The sequence below is a fragment of the Lampetra planeri genome, chromosome 56 (assembly GCF_965212315.1).
Source record: "Lampetra planeri chromosome 56, kcLamPlan1.2.h2, whole genome shotgun sequence".
Lineage (NCBI taxonomy): Eukaryota > Metazoa > Chordata > Hyperoartia > Petromyzontiformes > Petromyzontidae > Lampetra > Lampetra planeri.
In genome coordinates this window covers 1388952-1413007 of record NC_136162.1, presented here as the reverse complement: position 1 = coordinate 1413007, position 24056 = coordinate 1388952, and the positions used below count along the sequence as shown (strand labels likewise).

Here is a 24056-nt window from a genome sequence, read left to right as displayed (position 1 = left end):
TATGGGCAGTGTTGAGTCTATGGGTAGTGTTAGTCTATGGGTAGTGTTGAGTCTATGGGCAGTGTTGAGTCTATGGGTAGTGTTAGTCTATGGGCAGTGTTGAGTCTATGGGCAGTGTTGAGTCTATGGGTAGTGTTGAGTCTATGGGCAGTGTTGAGTCTATGGGCAGTGTTGAGTCTATGTGCAGTGTGAGTCTATGGGCAGTGTTAGTCTATGGGCAGTGTTAGTCTATGGGCAGTGTTAGTCTATGGGCAGTGTTGAGTCTATGGGTAGTGTTGAGTCTATGGGCAGTGTTAGTCTATGGGCAGTGTGAGTCTATGGGCAGTGTTAGTCTATGGGCAGCGTTAGTCTATGGGCAGTGTTAGTCTATGGGCAGTGTTAGTCTATGGGCAGTGTTAGTCTATGGGCAGTGTTGAGTCTATGGGTAGTGTTGAGTCTATGGGCAGTGTTAGTCTATGGGCAGTGTGAGTCTATGGGCAGTGTTAGTCTATGTGCAGTGTTAGTCTATGTGCAGCGTTAGTCTATGGGCAGTGTTAGTCTATGGGCAGCGTCAGTCTATGGGCAGTGTTAGTCTATGGGCAGTGTTAGTCTATGGGCAGTGTGAGTCTATGGGCAGTGTGAGTCTATGGGCAGTGTTAGTCTATGTGCAGTGTTGAGTCTATGGGCGGTGTTGAGTCTATGGGCAGTGTTGAGTCTATGGGCAGTGTTAGTCTATGGGTAGTGTTGAGTCTATGGGTAGTGTTGAGTCTATGGGCGGTGTTGAGTCTATGGACAGTGTTGAGTCTATGGGTAGTGTTGAGTCTATGGGCGGTGTTGAGTCTATAGGCAGTGTTGAGTCTATGGGTAGTGTTGAGTCTATGGGCGGTGTTGAGTCTATGGACAGTGTTGAGTCTATGGGCAGTGTTGAGTCTATGGGCAGTGTTGAGTCTATGGGTAGTGTTAGTCTATGGGTAGTGTTGAGTCTATGTGCAGTGTTGAGTCTATGGGCATTGTTAGTCTATGGGCGGTGTTAGTCTATGGGCAGTGTTGAGTCTATGGGCAGTGTTAAGTCTATGGGCAGTGTTGAGTCTATGGGCAGTGTTAGTCTATGGGCAGTGTTGAGTCTATGGGCAGTGTTGAGTCTATGGGCAGTGTTAGTCTATGGGTAGTGTTGGGTCTGTGGGCAGTGTGAGTCTATGGGCAGTGTTAGTCTATGGGTAGTGTTGAGTCTATGGGCAGTGTAAGTCTATGGGCAGTGTTAGTCTATAGTGCACTGTTAGTCTATGGGCAGTATGAGTCTATGGGCAGTGTTGAGACTATGGGCAGTATTAGTCGATGGGCAGTGTTGAGTCTGTGGGCAGTGTTAAGTCTATGGGCAGTGTTGAGTCTATGGGCAGTGTTAGTCTATGGGTAGTGTTGAGTCTATGGGCAGTGTTAGTCTATGGGCAGTGTTGAGTCTATGGGCAGTGTTAGTCTATGGGCAGTGTTAGTATATGGGCAGTGTTAGTCTATGGGCAGTGTTGAGTCTATGGGCAGTGTTAGTCTATGGGCAGTGTTGAGTCTATGGGCAGTGTTGAGTCTATGGGCAGTGTTAGTCTATGGGCAGTGTTGAGTCTATGGGCAGTGTTAGTCTATGGGCAGTGTTGAGTCTATGGGCAGTGTTAGTCTATGGGCAGTGTTGAGTCTATGTGCAGTGTTGAGTCTATGTGCAGTGTGAGTCTATGGGCAGTGTTGAGTCTATGGGCAGTGTTGAGTCTATGGGCAGTGTTAGTCTATGGGCAGTGTTAGTCTATGGGCAGTGTTAGTCTATGGGCAGTGTTGAGTCTATGGGTAGTGTTAGTATATGGGCAGTGTTAGTCTATGGGCAGTGTTAGTCTATGGGCAGTGTTAGTCTATGTGCAGTGTTAGTCTATGGGCAGTGTTGAGTCTATGGGCAGTGTTGAGTCTATGGGCAGTGTTGAGTCTATGGTTAGTGTTGAGTCTATGTGCAGTGTTAGTCTATGGGCAGTGTTGAGTCTGTGGGCAGTGTTAGTCTATGGGCAGTGTTGAGTCTATGGGCAGTGTGAGTCTAGGTGCAGTGTTAGTCTATGAGCAGTGTTAGTCTATGGGCAGTGTTAGTCTATGGGCAGTGTGAGTCTAGGTGCAGTGTTAGTCTATGAGCAGTGTTAGTCTATGGGTAGTGTTGAGTCTATGGGCAGTGTTGAGTCTATGTGCAGTGTTAGTCTATGGGCAGTGTTAGTCTATGGGTAGTGTTGAGTCTAGGTGCAGTGTTAGTCTATGAGCAGTGTTAGTCTATGGGCAGTGTTAGTCTATGGGTAGTGTTGAGTCTATGGGCAGTGTTGAGTCTATGTGCAGTGTTAGTCTATGGGCAGTGTTAGTCTATGGGCAGTGTTAGTCTATGGGTAGTGTTGAGTCTATGGGCAGTGTTGAGTCTATGTGCAGTGTTAGTCTATGGGCAGTGTTAGTCTATGGGCAGTGTTGAGTCTATGGGCAGTGTGAGTCTAGGTGCAGTGTTAGTCTATGGGCAGTGTTAGTCTATGGGTAGTGTTGAGTCTATGGGCAGTGTTGAGTCTATGTGCAGTGTTAGTCTATGGGCAGTGTTAGTCTATGGGCAGTGTTGAGTCTATGGGCAGTGTGAGTCTAGGTGCAGTGTTAGTCTATGAGCAGTGTTAGTCTATGGGCAGTGTTAGTCTATGGGCAATGTTAGTCTATGGGCAGTGTTAGTCTATGAGCAGTGTTAGTCTATGGGCAGTGTTAGTCTATGGGCAATGTTAGTCTATGGGTAGTGTTGAGTCTATGTGCAGTGTTGAGTCTATGGGCAGTGTTAGTCTATGGTGCAGTGTTGAGTCTATGGGCAATGTTGAGTCTATGTGCAGTGTTGAGTCTATGGTTAGCAGTGTTGAGTCTATGGGCAGTGTTGAGTCTATGGTGCAGTGTTGAGTCTATGGGCAATGTTGAGTCTATGTGCAGTGTTGAGTCTATGGTTAGCAGTGTTGAGTCTATGGGCAGTGTTGAGTCTATGGTGCAGTGTTGAGTCTATGGGCAGTGTTGAGTCTATGTGCAGTGTTGAGTCTATGGGCAGTGTGAGTCTATGGGCAGTGTGAGTCTATGGGCAGTGTGAGTCTATGGGCAGTGTTGAGTCTATGGGCAGTGTTAGTCTATGGGCAGTGTTAGTCTATGGGTAGTGTTGAGTCTATGGGCAGTGTTGAGTCTATGGGCGTAGATGATGGTACGTGTGATGAACTTCTTCCACGCCGTACGCATCCATCCGTGCTTATCGGAGTAAGCGGCGTAGCGGTTAGCGCACTGCCACTGCGGGATGAACACCGCGACCCCAGCTCACGGCTCGACCCCAGTGACAGGCGATGTCGGGCCGATGGTGAACAAATCCATGGCAGAGATTTTAGTTTTTTCCCGGGCGTCACACACCGAGGATGGAGATGTCACAATGATGGTGTCCACCCCCCACCCCCCTTCTTGAAAGCGGGGGGGGTGCCACCAGGGCATCGTTCCAATCCAATCTGTCCCATCAATGAGACTTTTTAAATCCTTTATATTAAGTTCGCTTGCTTGCTTAGGACCGTGCAAATCTTTCGGTCGTTTTTTAACCCACTTCCCGTGATCCAATCGAGCTGACATTTTGCAAACAGACTCGTTGTGCGTGACAATGCATTTTTGTGAAAATTATTTTTCCAAAATTTTACACTGTTTAGGGAAAATTGTTTAAATATTTAATTACCAATTGTTTAATGCTGCCAAACAATCATCTGACCCATAGGTGGCAGCCATCTCAAGCCAGAGGACGAGAGGACTCTAGCCGCCCCGATGCCACGCATATACAGATTTATAGTGAAAAACTTTGTTTTTACGGGTTTACTTGTTTTGTGTGTGCCACTGCTGTATCAAAATGATGAAATGTAAGAATAGGTTTTACCCGCTCTGGAAATAAAACGGGAGGTGTTAAGATCTCGATTTGAAGCTTTCGTGGCTGCAGGAATCCATACTCTTTGGTTCTTTCTGTGAAGTCACGTGGGTAAAAAAATAAATAATACATCGCAACACAAGCAATCGTCATCAGGTGGAAATACACAGCCGTAGAACTGCTGAACAAGAAAGGGCTGCTGCAACAAGAGGATATATATAGGTTTGAAGTGGGTGTCACCCAGAGGTCGCAAACGGGTTTTGATTCCTTACCCGTACCCGGCCGCACCAGGGTCGCAAACGGGTACCCGTACCCGGCCGTACCCGTACCCTACCCGTACCCGGCCGGGTATCGGGTAGGGTACGGGTATCGGGTACCTGATTGCGACCTCTGGGATGAAGCCATGTTGCAGGCGCGGGTGGGTTGATTCTAGGAACTTGAATTGTGAGAAGAGACAAGACGTTGGGAAATGAGTGACAAACGGCGACTCACCAGTGACTCACGGCCTACCCGTACCCGGCCGCACCAGGGTCGCAAACGGGTATCCGTACCTGGCTGGGTATGGGTAGCCAGGTATCGGGTAGGGTACGGGTATCGCGTACCCGGTTGCGACCTCTGGTGTCACCCAGGGGTAAGTAGGCGTGGTCAGAGATGGAAATGAGTCCCATCGCCGCACGCACGCACAGCCGCTGCGTTCAAGGGAGAGATTGGCATGTCAATGTAAGCGAGTTGAATGGGAAGATCGCGTGTCTGTGTCAGAGGAGCGGGCATACCGCCACCTCGTGGGCAACACAAGCTGCGTCACAAAAGCAAAGTTTGTTGGGGAAAAAATTAACCCGGAAAAACAAAGTTTTTCACTATAAATCCTTTATATGCGTGGCGGCTAGAGTCCTCTCGTCCTCTGGCTTGAGATGGCTGCCACCTATGGGTCAGATGATTGCCTGGCAGCATTAAGCAATTGGTAATCAAATATAATAAAAATGTTCCTAAAAAGTGTAAAATTTTGCAAATTTTTTTCCACGAAGATTAATTGTCACGCACAACGAGTCTGTGTGGAAAATGTCAGCTCGATTGGATCACGGGAAGTGGGTTAAAAAACGACCGAAAGATTTGCACGGTCGTAAGCGCGCACGCAAGCAAGCAAGCGAACTTAATATAAAGGATTTAAATAAAAAACGACCGAAAGATTTGCACGGTCGTAAGCGCGCAAGCAAGCGAACTTAATATAAAGGATTTAATAATAGACATGTCTCGGACCGCATCCGTGAACATAAAGCAGACTTGAAACACGGTAGGACAAACACCTCAGCCGTGGCAGATCACTGTTACAATTCAGTGCGGCTCACATGACATTGACTTCTCCAAGACGGAGGTTCTCTGCAAGCCATCTGGCTACCATGAGAGATTCGTTCATGAGGCGATCCACATATACAAACACAGAGACAATTTCAACCGAGAAGATGGATTCTGGCTCAGCAATCATTGGAAGGACGTAATAATTTTTTTTAGGTATGAGCAATTACAAAATAACACTTAGTTCCCAGGAACCAAAAATTGTGTTACATAGTTTTAATCATATATGCGGTGTCTCTGATCTTTTTCGATTTAAAGCTTTCGTGACTGCAGGGATTCATCTTCTTGGTTCTTTCGGTAAAGTCACGTAGAAGAGAAATAATAAAATAATAAAACATAATAAAATAATTCTCACGACGTTTCGGCCACAACGCAAGCAGCCGCCCTCGGGTGAAGAACAGGTCTGTCGGAAAGACAGCGTCTGATTCAGGCCGAAACGTCGTGAGAATTATTTTATTATTTGGTTCTTTCGGTTAAGTCACGTCTAAAGATAAAATAATAAATTAAATAATATTTTATCTTTAGACGTGACTTAACCGAAAGAACCAAATAATAATTCCTGCAGTCACGAAAGTTCTAAAATTAATTATTTTATTATTTCCCTTCTACGTGACTTTACCGAAAGAACCAAGAAGATGTCTCTGATCTGTCTGTCCACGCGAAGCTTCGGGTCTTCTTGGCCACAGTCATGCCCTCCCTTCTCAATGCTGGCTCAAACGTGGACCCCTTCTGAAGAAACATTTGCGCCGATTTGAAACATTCAAGGTTGGCGCCTGCCTACGATCCCATCGTGAGTTTAACCAGACCGGATTGTACGAGGAGCTCATGAATCCTTGACCCACTGAGTGATGCAGATCTTTTGCAGAAGCGACTTGGCTGGCCCTATAAAGTGGCTGATACCACGTGGAAATGTATAGCAGCCATGGGACGGCCACAACGCAAGCAGCCGTTGTGGCCGTAACGTCGTGAGAATTATTTTATTATGTCTAGATTTGAAGCTTTCGTGACTGCAATGATTCATATTATTAGGTTTTTTTCGGTAAAGTCACGTAGGTAAAAACATTACCTACGTGACTTTACCGAAAAAAACCTAAGAATAATTATTTTATTATTTTTCATTTTTATTATTTTATTATTTCCATTCTACGTGACTTTACCGAAAGAACCAAGAAGATGCATCCCTGCAGTCACGAAAGCTTTAAATCGAAACTGCCCATAGACTCAACACTACACCATCGACTCAACACCGCCCGCAGACAAGACAGAGACACCAAATCTCATCATCTCCGCTAGGTGGCGATCACCCTCCACGTGTATCGCATGACAATATGGCACCGGCCACCAGTCAAGCAACGAGAACACTAACAAGTATAACCCGTAAAAACAAAGTTTTTCACTATAAATCCTTTATATGCGTGGCGGCTAGAGTCCTCTCGTCCTCTGGCTTGAGATGGCTGCCACCTATGGGTCAGATGATTGCCTGCCACCATTAAGCAATTGGTAATTAAATATAATTTATTTTTTACCTAAAAAGTGTAAAATTTTGGAAAAAAAATTTCACGAAAATAAATTGTCACGCACAACGAGTCTGTGTGCAAAATGTCAGCTCGATTGGATCACGGGAAGTGGGTTAAAAAACGACCGAAAGATTTGCACGGTCGTAAGCAAGCAAGCAAGTGAACTTAATATAAAGGATTTAAAAAAACCGACCAACTGGGGAGACAAAGGCGGCCGGGCGTGGTGCTGGCCACCCCATCCCCTCGTGTGCCACGGTGCCGGCCTTCATAGGCGCTGCTTTCTAACAGCACTTGCCCCAACAGCGTGTGATAGACTTTGCGTGGGATCATTGTATCTGTGTGTGTGTATCTAACCTCATCCGGCAGGCAAGGCTGCGTTGGCTGGGTCACGTAGCCCGCATGCCCAGCCACCGCATGCCCAAGCAGCTTCTGTTTGGCCGCATAGAGAGGGTTGCTGAACAGGCACGGCACGGGCTGGAGCAGAGATGGAGCTGATGTGGTACGGGAGGATTGTGGAGCTGAGTGGACTTGCTGACGACTGGTACCATCGGTGTCAAGATCGGCCTCTGGTGGAGGAGGCTCGTGAAGGACGCTGCTGCTGGGCAGTTGGAGGCAGTCGCCCTCCAGCATCAACGGAGGAGCGACGCTCACAACAACGGAGCGCCGGGTGGATAAAATCCAGCAAGTTGGCAGTGGGGGGGGGGGGGTTGGTGATGGTGCATCTACCGGTGATCTGTCAGCCAACTCATGGCACCACCTGGGTCTGTCCCGAGACCTCCTCCTGTCAGCGAGCCTTCGACACTTCACGTGGCCTCAACGTGCACCTAGCCTGGCACAGGCGCCGTGGTGAATGACGGGTATCGGTATTGGAATATGCACGATGTGCTGATCTAGATTATGGGTGTGCGAGTGTGTTAATGCAACTGCAAGGGTTTACCAACGAATATCCTCTTTAAACTTAAGAGGCAGCTGATAACATCAACCACAACAACTACCCCATGTCCCTTCGTGTGACTACCTCGCCCCGTATACAGGAGGTTGTGGGGTCGATCCCAACCCCGACGCCTGCTGTATATTTGGAGTTTGCGTGTCTCTCTCTCATCATCATCACGGTGGCTAGGAGATGTTGACTACCTCGCCTGGTATACAGGAGGTCGTGGGTTCGATTGCAGGTTCAATCCTGACCCCGACGCCTGCTGTATATTTGGAGTTTGCGTGTCTCTCGCTCATCATCATCACGGTGGCTAGGAGATGTTAACTACCTCGCCTGGTATACAGGAGGTCGTGGGTTCGATCCGGACCCATGACGCCTGCTGCTGTATATTTGGAGTTTGCGTCTCTCTCTCTCTCTCCCCGTGGTCGCGTGGATTTTTTTTTCCTCCCGGTCCTCCCGGTTTTCCCCTCCACATTTTGAAACACGCATCGAGATTATTTTGGTGCGAGAGATGTATCCACATGACGGGGCCACACTTTGTGGGGCTATCATTTGGCCGCATCGGCCATGCCCGGTGCGGCCCGATTCGGTTGACGGGGGACCGTCGGAGGCAGGGTTCCTGTACGAGGCGTTCGTTTTGAACGTCAGACACCAGGGGTCTGCGTTGGCGATGGGGCGGGCGGGGGGGGGGGGTGAACAAAATGACACACACTCTCGCAGCGGGGACTTACAATACAAAATCTCTAGAGTTTATTTCTTTTGATTAAAAGAACGAACCGGGGGGAGGGAGGGAGGGGGTGGGGGGGGGGGTGGGGGGACTAAATTCAGCCGCGACTGGCATTTTGGCTTTAGGCGAATAAGCCGCCTCTATTTGAAACGCGCGTACGTACACACACACACCACAAAGACAAAGATCCCCCCCCCCCCATCTCCCCGGTATAGCCTTCACAGACTTTTGGGGAAAGTGCTGCTAGCGAGCGCCTATGCAGGCCGGAACGGCACACGAGGGGGGGGGGGGTGGGTGGCCTGCACCACGCCCAGCCGCCTTTGTCTCTCCCAGTGGCGATGTTGACGACGCAATCGCACTGGGTACTCGTTTGAGGCTGAGTCAACCTAGGGGAGGGCCGGCGCTGGTCGCGAGCGGGTAATCAAACTCGGGTCGGGCGGCTTCGTGGCGCAGCGTAGCACCTTGACCACAGTGCTGCCGCTCCCCACACACACACACGCGTACACGCACACGCGTACACGCACACACGTACACGCACACACGTACACGCACACGCGTACACGCGTACACGCACACGCGTACACGCACACGCGTACACGCACACGCGTACACACACACACACGCACACACACACGCGCACACACACACACACGTGCACACACACACACACGTGCACGCACACACACGTACACGCACACACACGTACACGCACGCACGCACACACACGCACGCACGCACACACACACACGTACGTACACACACACGTACACACACGTACACACACGCACGTACACACACGTACACACACACACACGCACGTACACACACACGTACACGCACACACGTGCACGCACACACGTGCACAACAACAACCGCCATTCGCCACTAAGTGGCGGTGACGTCACCACGACGCTTGTGCCAGGCCATGTGCACCCTGAGGCCACGTGAAGTGTCGAACGCCCGCTGGCAGGAGGTCACGGGGCAGACCCAGGTGCCACGGGTCGACTGACCGAGATGACCGAGATGACTGGCTGATGCACCACCTGTGCCCCCTACTGTGCCAACTTGCTGTGCTTTAGCCACCCGGCGCTCCGCTCGTTGTTGTGAGCGTCGCTCCTCCGCCCTCCGTTGTTGTTGGAGGGCGACTGCCTCCAACTGCCCAGTAGCGTCCTTCACGAGCAAATCTGCAAACCTGTTCCTGGGGGTCGGAGATTGGATCACCGTTTTTTCCTCTAATGATGGTAATAGGCGCTGCAGGTTACTTTTTTGATGGAGTTAAACGTGCACACACACACGTACACACGTACACACACGTACGTACACACACGTACGTACACACACACACAAGTCGACAAGACTGCCGACAAACGTGCACACGGACACAGGTAAAACAACAACAACAACAACAAGGCATACAAGGGGGGGGGTGGGGGTGGAGGGGGTAAGATTACCAAAAATAACCACGTGGCTTTTTCTGATCGACAGCCCGCGAGGAGAGATGACGTCACAATGTGTTCATGAGATCGGGGGGGGGGGGGGGTCATTACGGCTCCGTGGTTTGACGTTCCAGGGCAGTTGATGATCATCGCCACAACGGGGGTCGATCGATCGATCGATTCGAGCCGACGGAACTCCGGGAAGCGATCCAAGACGCGCTGCTCCCCAGACGCGGTGACGAGGACTCGCACACGGCAACTTTGCTCGATTTGCGCTGAGGGATTGTGGGGGGGGGTCACATTTAACCGGCGCTCGCTTCAACGCCGCAGCGTTTCGGAGAGAGGCCCCCCCCCCCCACCGCCCCGTTAGCCTCGCGTCTCTCATCATCTCGCCCACTGCATCGCCCAAGATGGAATATTTCGCCTAGGGGACCCTCCCCGCCCCCCCTGGTGGCAGCTGTCCCTGCGTGGCACTAGGTGAAGTCAGCACATTGCCCGCAAAGTGGATATTATTCGCCTGCCAGGAGGGAGCAATTTTGCGACGTATTCATGAATTTATTTTTCGATCAAATCGAGGAATTCGCGAGTATTCGCAACAATGCGTCCACACGCACGCGGGTCGACTGCGCACGTTACGTGCGTGCGCATACCTACAGCGGTGGGGGTAGGTGATGGTGGGGTGGGGGGGTGGTGCAGCGGTTAGCGCGCGCTGCTGCTACAAACCCAGTCGCCCGAGTTACGATTAAACTCCTGCTCACAGCCCCCAACATCGGGAACAAACAAACAAACACCCGAACTGTCCCTGGGCTCTCCACGCTTAGTGTCAACTCAGCCTCAAACGAGTTCCAACATCATGGGACCTCCTTTGCCAGTACCAAAATATACTAAAAGGGGTTTTACCCCTTTTATTCTGGCAACAAAACTGACACCTTTTGCAAGGAATCATGCTTACATTAACCACAATACTTGCAGTCAAATGCAAACAAAAAACACAACTCTGATAAGATGCATTGTCTTTGAAACTGATTGGTCCACACCAGAGACAGCTTTCTTTAGAGCCTCGTCTCATATGGTGTTCGACTACTCTGGTAGTGCGTTGTCTTTGAGCTGTGCGCCTTTTGGCGTCATCTGGTCGAACACCGTATGAGACGAGGCTCTAAAGAAAGCTGTCTCTGGTGTGGACCAATCAGTTTCAAAGACAATGCATAAATTATCAGAGTATTGTTTTTTGTTTGCATTTGACTGCAAGTATTGTGGTCAATGTAAGCATGATTCCTTGCAAAAGGTGTCAGTTTTGTTGCCAGAAAAAAGGGGAAAAACCCTATTAGTTTAGCGAGTTCCAACGGTCGCGGTTTGTGTGAGCGGGTGGGGGGGGGGCGGGGGGGGGGCCGTGGTTTTCTGGCCACACCAACCACACCGTCTTCGCCGGCCGTGTTGATCTCCAGAAAGCAGAGGTCGCCAACGGGTTTTCATTCCTTACCCGTACCCGGCCGCACCAGGGTCGCAAACGGGTACCCGTACCCTACCTATACCCGGCTGGGTAGGGTACGGGTACCCGATTGCGACCTCTGGGATGAAGCCATGTTGCAGGCGCGGGTGGGTTGATTCTAGGAACTTGAATTGTGAGAAGAGACAAGACGTTGGGAAATGAGTGACAAACGGTTACTCACCAGTGACTCACGGCCTACCCGTACCCGTACCCGGCCGCACCAGGGTAGCAAACGGGTACCCGTACCCTACCCGATACCCGACCGGGTACGGGTAGCCGAGGATTAGGTCTTTTGGTCATTAATGGGGTCAAACCATTCAGCAAGTCTCTTGCCCTATCGGCGGATTACTTCAGGCGGAGGTTGCCACTGCCTCGGACTTTCCCGTCTCGCCAAAAACGCGAACCGTGATCCCCGTTTGGAGCTGGCGCGGAACACCCGGCCTGGCACAACCAGCCTGGCACAACCAGCCTGGCACAACCAGCCTGGCACAACCAGCCTGGCACGCCCAGCCTGGCACGCCCAGCCTGGCACAACCAGCCTGGCACAACCAGCCTGGCACAACCAGCCTGGCACAACCAGCCTGGCACAACCAGCCTGAGCCATGCGCGGTTTATTTTGGATGTGGGGAGGGGGGGCAGCAAGTAAGGAAGATGTTGCCCGTTTCAGGTTTGCAGACTTTCACCCGCACGCCAAGTTATTCGAGTGGGAAGTGGGGGGGGGGGGGGCGAGGTCCATAACTACTGACCAGACGCCGGAATAGTTTTGCGGTGAAGGTCAAAGGTCGCGGCGGCGCTCAACCCGGTACGCAGTTGCATGCAACAACCCGCGCAACCAGAGTTGCTCGGCCTATTGCTCGGAGGGCGGGGGGGGGGGGCGGGGGGGGGGGGGGGTAGTGGAGCCGGCTTCACGCCCACAGCGACGGACCCACTTGTTGGAGAAAAGCGTCAACGAACGAATGTACACGAAGGATAATTATGCGACGGCAATAATAACAAGTATGATGATGACGATAACAACAACAACAATGACACTACGACTACTCTCAGTTCATCCCGGCCGCGGAGTGGAGATCGACTTCTCAGCAAACTGAAGGTCGCAAGTTCAAATCCCCGCCCATCATCTTCATCGGTTCTTCACGGCCGATAAAACGAGTACCACTTTGTGCAGATGATGTCGGACGTGGAGGCCGTGCTATGCAGGTATTGGAGGTGGGGGGGGGGGGGGGCGGTGGGGGTGGTGAGAGGGGTGTACAAGGCTCCATCTTGCCACGGTAATGTGGAATTTCCGACGCGGGAACCCGTCCGTCGCACACCGTTAGTGGTAAACATCACGAGCGGCGCGAGCGATTCAATTACAAACGCGTCTTGAGAAATATTTGGACGGCGCTTTGTGTCGGGGAGGGGGGGCGTGGTTCGTTGGAGGAGCACGGCGGGCACGGGATCGCTCCGTTCATTCCAGCTCCCCCACTCATTAAATCAAAACAACCGCCACCACCACCACCACGACCACCACCACCACGATCGCCACCACCACCACCACCGCCACGACGACCACCACGGCCACCACCGCCACCACCACCGCAGGAAGAGGAGGGGGGTGGGGCGGGCGTTTAACGTGGCATCATTATTGGATAACAGTACAAAAAAATTAAAGTCTTAAAAGTTAACACCTTCTTGGCGATTGCTCCGTCATTAGTTCCTTTTCGAGCAGCCGCAACAACAACAACAACAACAACCGCCGCCGCCATATTGCTCACAGGCGGCTTACGAATGAACACCTCTTCCGCGCGACAACGTTGCGCATCTGAGCGAGCGGAGCGGTGGCCCCCCCCCCTCTCCCGAACGACAGCCGGGCGGTTAAAGTCAAGTGGTGTAAAAAAAAGAAAGGAGCGAGTCAACTATGAACACACCGTCGCACGACGGCTGCGGCGTCCGTCCGCACAGTTCCGTCTTCGCGAGAGCCACCGGCAAACAACCGCGGCGGCCAACCACGAACCAACGACCGCCGGTCGCGGTTAGAGCACGCCGCGGTTAGAGCACGCTGCCGCTGTTGCACACGTACTCCACCAGATCGGCGACGTCCAGGAGATCCACGTCGTCGACGTCGTCCTCCACCGCGTCGTCGTCGTCGCCGCCGTCGTCATCGTCCACCCTCCTCCTCGTCGCCGACAGGCCCGGCGGGACGGGGGTGGCCCGTGGCGGCGGCGGGTGACCCCCGTCGTGGCCGGCGCCGTCGGTCGTCGTCCTTCCTCCGTTGGCCGGCGCCCGTTCCGACGAGGCGGCTCCCTCCCGGCCGTTCGTCCGGTCGTCGTCGCGCCGTGCGGGCGACGCGGAGGAGGAGGGTGAGGAGGACGAGGACGAGGATGAGGAGTCGAGGCGGTTGCGGTGGCGCTTGACGGGGGGGCGGCCGTCGTCGTCGGAGGCGTCGCTGCGCGAGGCCTCGCTCTCTGGCATCCGGGGGGATAAACGCAGCGGTTAACGCGACAGGGACCGCGGCAGCGTGGACCGTGGCGGCGTGCGTTGTTGTTGTTAGCGTAGAATTGTTGTCGATAACCAGAGGCACAGAGACACGGAGAGAGGGAGACGGAGAGATACCGAGAGACAGAGACACACGGGGGACAGTGAGCCTGAGATGAGACCCAGAGACAGAGTGAGACCAAGAGAGAGAGACAGAGTGAGACAGAGACACAGAGACAGAGTGAGACAGAGACCCAGAGACAGTGAGACCAAGAGAGAGAGACAGAGTGAGACCAAGAGAGAGAGACAGAGTGAGACAGAGACCCAGAGACAGAGTGAGACAGAGACCCAGAGACAGAGTTAGACCAACAGAGAGAGACAGAGTGAGACAGAGACCCAGAGACAGAGTGAGACAGAGACCCAGAGACAGAGTGAGACCAAGAGAGAGAGACAGAGTGAGACAGAGACCCAGAGAAAGAGTGAGACCAAGAGAGAGAGACAGAGTGAGACAGAGACCCAGAGACAAAGTGAGACCAAGAGAGAAAGACAGAGTGAGACAGAGACCCAGAGACAGAGTGAGACAGAGACCCAGAGACAGTGTGAGAAAGACAGACACAGAGACAAGAGTCAAACGGGCGTCTGTACCGAACCCATAATAAACCCGTACTGAGCACCTACCAAACTGAACCTGTTGCAAAGCCGTACTCCCACCAAGCCCGTACCGAACCCCTCCAGAAGCCCCAACAAACCCGCACCGTGCCCCCTCCTCAAGCCGTACCGAGCCCGTATTGTGCCCAAACCGAACCCGTGTCGGACTCGTACAATACCCACACTGTATAACCCCCTACCTCGCCCGTAACCATACTGTGCCCATACCACATCCGGACTGGAATGGTACAGAACCCGGTCCCGCGTCTGTACCATGCCCCTGCCGGACCCCTCCTGAACCAATACCTCACCCATACTCGTGTAATAAATCTCGTTGAGGCGACATCTGGAATCCGTCTTTTATTCAACTTGTATTACAGCTTTCCTTCACGCTGCTGACAGACACGTGAGAGGGACAGATAGAGAGAGAGACACACTGCCACGTGGCAGCCTGGACCACGTGGCAGCCTGGACCACGTGGCAGCCTGGACCACGTGGCAGCCTGGACCACGTGGCAGCCTGGACCACGTGGTAGCCTGGACCACGTGGCAGCCTGGACCACGTGGCAGCCTGGACCACGTGGCAACCCGGAGCCCCGCTCCCGCGTGGCCCCCTTCCTCTGTTCGTTCCCGTTCTGACCACGTGTCGTTCGTCTCCACCCCTATTTAACACCCGGGTCACGTGGTACGTTCCCGCCAATCCTCGTTAGCCTGCATGGAATGTTCCAGGCCCCCTCGTCAGCTCCCGGGACCACGCCCCTGACTCGTCTCCCCATTGGCTGAGGCCAAAGCCAGCAGAACCAATCCTTACAGCTGTCACCTTTCCATCACGTCAGGGCCACGCCCCTAGGCTCCCCCCCATTGGCTGTAAACCAGGACTGGCAGAGCCAATCACCGTGACGAGTTGCGATACGTCAGTGAGCCGGATATATCCTCACATTACACTCGGACCCTTGCCGAGCCCGTACACCGGACCCCAGCGTCACCCGAACCTCGACCCCCGTTACCTTCGCTGTCGGAGCTGCGTCCACGTTTCCGCTTGCGGAAGGCGGCCAGCATGGTGGCGGTGCGCCCCTGGGGCCCGCCCCCGGCCCGCCGGCCCCCGGCGCCATCCTCCCCGGCGCTCTCCGAGTCCTCGCGGTAGTTGACCGAGCGGGCCGCGGTCGCTCGACGGGACCGGCGGCACCGGAAGTCCACCAGGTCCTCGTCCGTCACGTCGCTCCCCAGCTCGCTGCCTGCGGCGGAGGAGGAAGAGGGGGGGGGGTGAGGGGGGTGGGGTGAGGGGGGGGTGAGGGGGGGGGGGTGATGGGGGTGGGGGGGGGTGGGGGGGTGAGTGGGGTGATGGGGGTGGGGTTAGGGGGGAGTCTGCGTGTCTCTCTCATCATCATCATCACGGTGGTTAGATGTTAACTACCTCGTCTGGTGTGCAGGAGGTCGTGGGATCGATCTAAACCCTGATGCCTGCTGCTGTATATTTGGAGTTTGCGTGTCTCTCTCTCTCTCTCATCATCACGGTGGCTAGGAGATGTTGACTACCTCGCCTGGTGTGCAGGAGGTCGTGGGTTCGATCCCGACCCTGACACCTGCTGCTGTATATTTGGAGTTTGCGTCTTTCTCTCTCTCTCATCATGATCATCACGGTGGCTAGGAGATGTTGACTATAGGGGACAGGGGGAGATTGGGATTGCTTGTATATAGGGGACACGGGGGATTGGGATCACTCGTTTATCGGGGACAGGGGGGGATTGGGATTGCTTGTGTATAGGGGACATGGGGGATGGGGATCGTTCTTCTATTGGGGACACGGGGATTATGACTGCTTGTGTCTATTGTGTACGTGAGTGGGTGTGTGTGTGTGTTCGACTTTGAGTGTCGCCACTTAGGAGACAAAAGTGGCCGGCCGTGGTGCTGGCCACCCATCCCCTCGTGTGCCCAGCACCGGTTCAGATAATCGATACTCGTGTTGGCCGTGAGCGGGAATCGAACTCGGGTCACGAAGGTTCGTTGTTCAGCATGCGAACTGCAACATTTACCGCTCACATTCACACACCCGCTCACCCACTCACGCACCCACCGACATGCTCACTGACACACTCAAACGCTCACTCACCCACTCACTCGTCACTCAATCGCCTACTCGTTCACTCGCCCACCCACCCACTCACTCGCTCACTCACACACACACTAAAACGCTCACTCACCCATTCACCCACTCACTCGCTCGCTCACTCATTCACTCACTCACTCGCTCACTCACTCACACACTAAAACGCTCACTCATCCATTCACCCACTCACTCACTCGCCTGCTCACTCGCTCACTCACTCATACACTCAAACGCTAATTCACCCATTCACCCACTCACTCGCTCACTCATCCACTCGCTCACTCACACACTAAAATGCTCACTCACCCATTCACACACTCAAACGCTTACTCACCCACTCACTCGCCCACTCATGCACCGACCCACTCACCACACCGCGGGTCACCCCACGTTCCCCGTTCCTTCCCCACTGTGAATCTCCCCCTCCCCCCACCAACCCCCTCCCATCGTCTCTCCCAACACCGTCCACTCACTCGCCCACTCACTCGCCCACTCGCTCACTCACACACTAAAATGCTCACTCACCCATTCACCCACTCACTCGCTCACTCACACACTCAAATGCTCACACACTCAAACGCTCACTCACCCATTCACCCACTCACTCGCTCACTCATCAACTCACCCACTCACTCGCCCACTCGCCGACTCGCCCACTCGCTCACTCACTCACTCACACACTAAAATTTTCTGACAGCGCTGCTCGTTGCCGTCCGCGCGGCACCCAACTAAACGCGACGCGCGACTCACCCTCCTCCTCCTCCTCCTCTTCCTCCTCCTCCTCGTCATCCGAGAATCCTCCTCTCCTCCTCCTCTTCCTCTTGGGCCCGGGGCGTCCCCTCAGCCTGCGGCCCTTCCTCGCCGACGAGGTCCGGCCCCCCCGCCCACCCCGGCCGCCCCGCGCCCGCCTCAGGGCCCCGCGAGGCCCGTGGGCCGAACCGACGGACGATCCCCCGCTGCTGAGGCCCTCCTCTTCCTCGTAGTCCGCCTCCGACAGCTGCTCCTCGACCTCGCTGTCGCTGGGGGGGGTAAGGGGGGAGACACGAGGGAGGAGGCAGTGGTGATTATATTATTTAATTTTATTTTAATATTCTATTATATAATAATATTATTTTATTATTTTATTATATTATTTAACTTTAGTATGTTTTATTTTTATTATTTTATTATTCGTGACTGCAGGCATTCGTCTTCTTGGTTCTTTCGGTAAAGTCACGTAGAAGGGAAGTAATAAAATAATAGAAATAAAACATAATAAAATAATCACGTAGAAGGGAAATAATAAAATAATAAAAATAAAACATAATAAAATAATCGCGTAGAAGGGGGAAAAAAAAATAATAAAAAAATCACGTAGAAGGGAAATAATAAAAAAATAAAAATAAAACATAATAAAATAATCACGAAGGGAAATAATAAAATTATAAAAATAAAACAATAAAATAATCACGTAGAAGGGAAATAATAAAATTAAAATAATCACGTAGAAGGGGAATAAAAAAATAAAAAAATATATAATCATGTAGAAGGGAAATAATAAAATAATAAAAATAAAGCATAATAACAATGTTGTATTTGTATTATTTTACAATGTTGTATTTTTATTATTTTATTATTTCCCTTCTACGTGATTATTCCATAACGTTCAATTTTAATTATTTTATTATTTCCCTTCTACGTGATTATTTTTTTGTTTTATTTTTATTATTTTATTATTTCCCTTCTACGTAACTTTACCGAAATAACCAAGAAGATTAATAAACAGTTAATAATAATAATAATCATTCTTCAACTTAACCTAAACTATTTTTTTAACGCATAGGCTTTCGCGACCAATGTCATCCATAACATAGGTTGCTTTGGGTTAATATAAATGTGAATAACCCAACCGGCAATGGATACCCATTGTAATGTATATGCATTATAATCCCCCCCGCCCCTTCGCACATGAAGGGCTCCCAGGTAACATCATCACATCAGCCCCTCGATTTAAAAAGACAAAACAGGGTTTCTCCACAAATATGGCTGTCCACCAGCCGGTTGCAATTACTTGCGAAACGTTGCACTCAAGATTGTAAAAGTTGTGGCTTTGCTCTCTAACACACAACCGGTGTGGAGGTGTTATGATGCACTCTCCATGCTGTCAGCCGGTAGTATCCCACACGTGTCAATAGGGGGGCGATAGTGTGAGTAACCCCAGTGTCAACAAACTATGGGCCAGGGGGCCCAACGGTTTCAAGTTTCAAGTTCAAGTTTTCAAGTTCATTGATTAGGTATAGCCCTGTGAGCCATTCGGCTCTTGAATCGGGTGCAACCGCAACAAACAAAAAACAAAAACATGAACAAGAAAACATCTTAAAGTGAATATGTGACTAAGCGCAAACAGAAAATCCAAGAAAAGACAGCAAAATATTGCAGAAAAAACACCGTGTACACCAACGCTGTGTGCAAAAAAATCCCCGATGGGATAACGGATCCTGGGACGCAGACCCCAGACCCCGGGAGGGGGGGGGGGAGCTGGGGGATGACGTCACCCTTCCAGGAACTGGGAGAAGGTTCTGGAAGGAAGGCGTGGCTGGGGCGGAGCAAGCCACGGACTTGTATAAAAGCCGGGCCTCTGAACGGTCCGGGGCAATCGTCGTCCACCCGAAGACCAATAGCCTCCTGAAGAGAAGAGCCCACGGGCAGAGAAGAGCCCACAGGCAGAGCCGTACCCCTGGCAAGGGTTGACTCCAGCTTATAGACCAGCGAAGACCAGGCTTCACTCAAGAAGGGGTAGAATAGCCAGTGAGAGGAGTGTCGGGTGTAAGGGGCCGTGGTGACCCCTTTACGTTAAGGTTTAATTGTTAAATAGAATATGTGTTGCCTCACAGAGCGACTCTCCTCTAGTTGATAATTGTTTTTTTTACCCTTCTATCTGGCAACAAAACTGACACCTTTTTTTACAAGGAGTCATGTTTGCATAGACCACAATACCTGCAGTCATAATGCAAACAAAAAACACAACTCTGATTTTGTTTGCATTATGACTGCAGGTATTGTGGTCTATGCAAACATGACTCCTTGTAAAAAAAAGGTGTCAGCTTTGTTGCCAGAAAAAAGGGTAAAAAACCAATTATCATATCTCCTATAGTTATTGACCCGCTACACAAATTGGCACGTTCCGTTTACGTGACAAACCTTACTAACGGGCCGTGTCGGGTGGTGGCGGGTTTAACGACACGTTTATGTTTTACGCGATCTAACCCAAAAAAACAACTCTATTATGGAAGAACTATTTTCATTTCACCAGCTGTGTAAGGCCCCACCCCAAGCTGTGTAAGCTCTGCTACAGAAGCGACCCTGGCTATCGAAAATGATAGCCCGCAGCCGTCGTGCGACGGCATGTTCACATTTTACTCTCTGTTTGATTGTTTAACTAATACTGCTTGACTCTAACCGCCCGGCACAACAAACCACCGCCAACCAAATTTCGATTTAAAGCTTTCGTGACTGCAGGGATTCATCTTCTTGGTTCTTTCGGTAAAGTCACGTAGAAGGGAAGTAATAAAATAATAAAAATAAAACATAATAAAATAATTCTCACGACGTTTCGGCCACAACGCAAGCAGCCGTCCTCAGGTGAAACCAGGTCTGTCGAGGCGACAGCGTCTGAATGAAACAGCACATGTGCTTGGAGCAACCCAGCTTATATATATGCTCCAAGCACGTGTGCTGTTTCATTCAGACGCTGTCGCCTCGACAGACCTGGTTTCACCTGAGGACGGCTGCTTGCGTTGTGGCCGAAACGTCGTGAGAATTATTTTATTATGTTTTATGTTTATTATTTTATTACTTCCCTTCTACGTGACTTCACCGAAAGAACCAAGAAGATGACACCGCCAACCACTTGGGGCGGTTTGTGGCGGCTATCATTTGGGAGAGGGGGGGGGGGGACCGCACTGAACGGATTAATTCCCCCCCTCCCCCCTCTCACTCAAATCCGCAACGTTGACGCGCGGAAGAGGTGTTCATTCGTTAGCCGCCTGTGTTAGCAGCAAGGATTCCGCGACCGATATTGTCCGCAGGAAAGGTGATTATTTTTGTTGTTGGGTTAGATCGCGTAAATGTCAGCACTGACCTGTTGTGTGTTGCAGAGTAAAACCCACGACCACAACTTTTTCAATTCGAGTGCCACGAAGCTTCGCCGTTGATTACAACCACAACCGGCATCATCAGGCGACAGCCAGAATTGTGGAGAATTCCTCCTAAAACGGTCTTAAATAGACCGTAACAGCCTAGACCGACGTTTCAGGCAATAGGGCTATTTCATGACACGTGAAACGGAGGAGGCCAGGACGAGAGGATGCAGTAGATGATAGGAGATTGGAGGCTGCAAATGTTTACTGTGCCTGATGATGAGAACTACTGTTCATCGGGAAACTCACTCATTCACTCACTCAACTACCCACCCGCTCACACACTCACCCACCCACACACTCACCCACCCACACACTCACCCACCCACACACTCACCCACCCACACACTCACCCACCCACCCACCCACACACTCACCCACCCACCCACACACTCACCCACCCACCCACACACTCACCCACCCACACACTCACCCACCCACCCGCTCACACACTCACTCACTCACCCACCCGCTCACACACTCACTCACTCACCCACCCGCTCACACACTCACTCACTCACCCACCCGCTCACACACTCACTCACTCACCCACCCGCTCACACTCACTCACCCACCCACACACTCACCCACCCACACACTCACCCACCCACACACTCACCCACCCGCTCACACACTCACTCACGCACCCACCCGCTCACACACTCACTCATTCACCCACCCGCTCACACTCATTCACTCACCCACGCGCTCGCACACCCACTCACTCACCCACCCAAGCGCTCACACACTCACTCACGCACCCACCCGCTCACACACTCACTCACCCACCCAAGCGCTCACACACTCACTCACGCACCCACCCGCTCACACACTCACTCACTCACCCACCCGCTCACGCACTCACTCACTCACCCACCCGCTCACGCACTCACTCACTCACCCACCCACTCACTCACGCACCCACCCACCCGCTCACACACTCACTCACCCACCCACTCACACACCCACCCGCTCGCTCACACACTCACTCACCCACCCACACACTCACCCACCCACACACTCACCCACCCACACACTCACCCACCCACACACTCACCCACCCACACACTCACCCACCCGCTCACACACTCACTCACGCACCCACCCGCTCACACACTCACTCATTCACCCACCCGCTCACACTCATTCACTCACCCACCCACGCGCTCGCACACCCACTCACTCACCCACCCAAGCGCTCACACACTCACTCACGCACCCACCCGCTCACACACTCACTCACCCACCCAAGCGCTCACACACTCACTCACGCACCCACCCGCTCACACACTCACTCACTCACCCACCCGCTCACGCACTCACTCACTCACTCACCCACCCGCTCACGCACTCACTCACTCACTCACCCACCCACTCACTCACGCACCCACCCACCCGCTCACACACTCACTCACCCACCCACTCACACACTCACTTATGCACCCACCCGCTCTCTCACACACTCACTCACTCACCCACCCGATCACACACTCACTCACTCACCCACCCGATCACACACCCCACTCACTCACCACCCACCCGCTCACACACCCACTCACTCACCCACCCACCTGCTCACACACTCACTCACCCACCTACCCGCCCTCCCGCTCACACCCTCATTCACTCACCCACCCGATCACACACCCACTCACTCACCCACCCACCCGCTCACACACTCACTCACCCACCCACCCGCTCACACACTCACTCACCCACCCACCCGCTCACACACCCACTCACCCACCCACCCACTCACCCACCCACCCGCTCACCCCTCCCCAACAAACATCGGCGAGCGCTCACCTCTGCTCGCAGCGGTACTCCTCGTCCTGCGAGTCGTCACGGCTGCTCTCGCTGTCCAGCGCGTTCAGCCTCCTCCTCTTCCTGTACCTCCGCTTCCTCCCTCGGCCCGTCGCCGCGGCAACCTCGTCGCGCCCGGTAACCTCGCCTTCCCCGGAGACCAACTCCGCCTCCTCCTCCTTGGGCTGCGCCCCTCCTTTGCCCCCGGCTCCCCACGCCTCCTCCTCCTCCTCCTCCTCATCCTCCTCCTCCTCTGCATCGCCCCCATCGTCGCCGTCTTCCACGGCCGCCCCCAGGATGGCCGACATGTCCTTCCCACGATGCACCGGGGCGGGCGGGCGGGGCCGCGACGCTTTCAGGTTCTCGATGTCCTTGCCGAGGCCGGCTCCTGCGTGCCGCGATTCCGGCAGAGGGAAAAATGGGAAAAATTAGCGAATCGGTTGTCCGGCGATACTGGTGCAGGGGTTGAGCGCGCGCGTGTGCGTGTCAGCGTGTGTGTGCGTAGGTGCTTTCTAACAGCGCTTGCCCCAAAAAGTATTTCAAGGCCTATGAGGGGGATCTTTGTTGTGTATGTGTGGAGAGCGGTAGTGCAGCGGACGATTATCTGAACCGGTCCTGGGCCCCGTGTCTCTGTCCCCGTGTGACCCGTGTCCCCGTGTGACCCGTGTCCCCGTGTCACCCGTGTGACCCGTGTCCCCGTGTGACCCATGTCACCCGTGTCCCCGTGTGTCCCCCATGTGTCCCCGTGTCATCCGTGTGACCCTTGCCCCCACTCACCCTCGACCTCCCTCATGTCGTACTGGATGGCCTCGTCGATGGCCTCGTCGAAGGCCTCGAAGCGGTAGCTGACCGGCGCTCGCCTCGCGCGTGCCGAGCGCCGCTCCAGCAGCAGCAGGGCGTGCAGCTCCGCTCGCTGCACCTCCGGCGGGGACGTGCAGCGGGATGGAGCAGCAGCAGCAGCTGTTTCGCTCTCCGCCTGCGATGATAGCACCACCGTCGTCGTCGTCATTGGCAGCAGCGGCAGACATAGCGTTGTCTTTGTCATTATCGGAAGCATCATGTGGAGCATCAGGAACATCAACAGCAGCAGCAATATCATCGTCATCATCATCATCGTCATCATCATCAGCGGCAGCAGCATCAACAGCAATACCATCATCGTCATCATCATCAGCAGCATCAACAGCAATACCATCATCGTCATCATCATCAGCAGCATCAACAGCAATACCATCATCGTCATCATCATCGTCGTCATCAGCAGCAGCAGAGCGTGCAGCTCCGCACGCTCCTCCGCCGGCAGGGGCGACGTGCAATGCCCTGCCGGAGAAGCAGCATGCAGCGTCGCTCTCTGCCCGCGACGACACCGTCATTATCGTCATCGTCGTTGTCATGATCATGAGGAGCATCAGGAGCATCAACAGGAGCAGCAATCAAATCTTCGTTATCAGCTGCAGCAGTATCATTATTGTCAGCAGCAGAAGCATTAGCAACATTATTGCCAGCA

At 52.9% G+C, this 24056-nt stretch overlaps 2 protein-coding genes across 2 annotated transcripts; both read right to left on the bottom strand.

Annotated features, from left to right (window-relative positions):
• Positions 1–10402: 10402 nt before the first annotated feature.
• LOC144735642 (uncharacterized) lies at positions 10403–17015 on the bottom strand. Its single transcript, XM_078618092.1, has 3 exons — positions 17006–17015; positions 15469–15696; positions 10403–13804 (listed from the first exon to the last, which is right to left on the bottom strand). Exons 1-3 carry the CDS (start codon positions 17013–17015, stop codon positions 13389–13391), a joined length of 654 nt encoding a protein of 217 aa, XP_078474218.1. The 3' UTR covers positions 10403–13388.
• Positions 17016–17030: 15 nt separating this feature from the next.
• On the bottom strand, positions 17031–24056 carry LOC144735684 (uncharacterized). The gene is made up of 3 exons (XM_078618160.1): positions 23327–24056; positions 22553–22937; positions 17031–17587 (listed from the first exon to the last, which is right to left on the bottom strand). The coding sequence occupies exons 1-3, from the start codon at positions 23805–23807 to the stop codon at positions 17242–17244; spliced, it is 1212 nt and encodes a 403-aa protein (XP_078474286.1). The 5' UTR covers positions 23808–24056; the 3' UTR covers positions 17031–17241.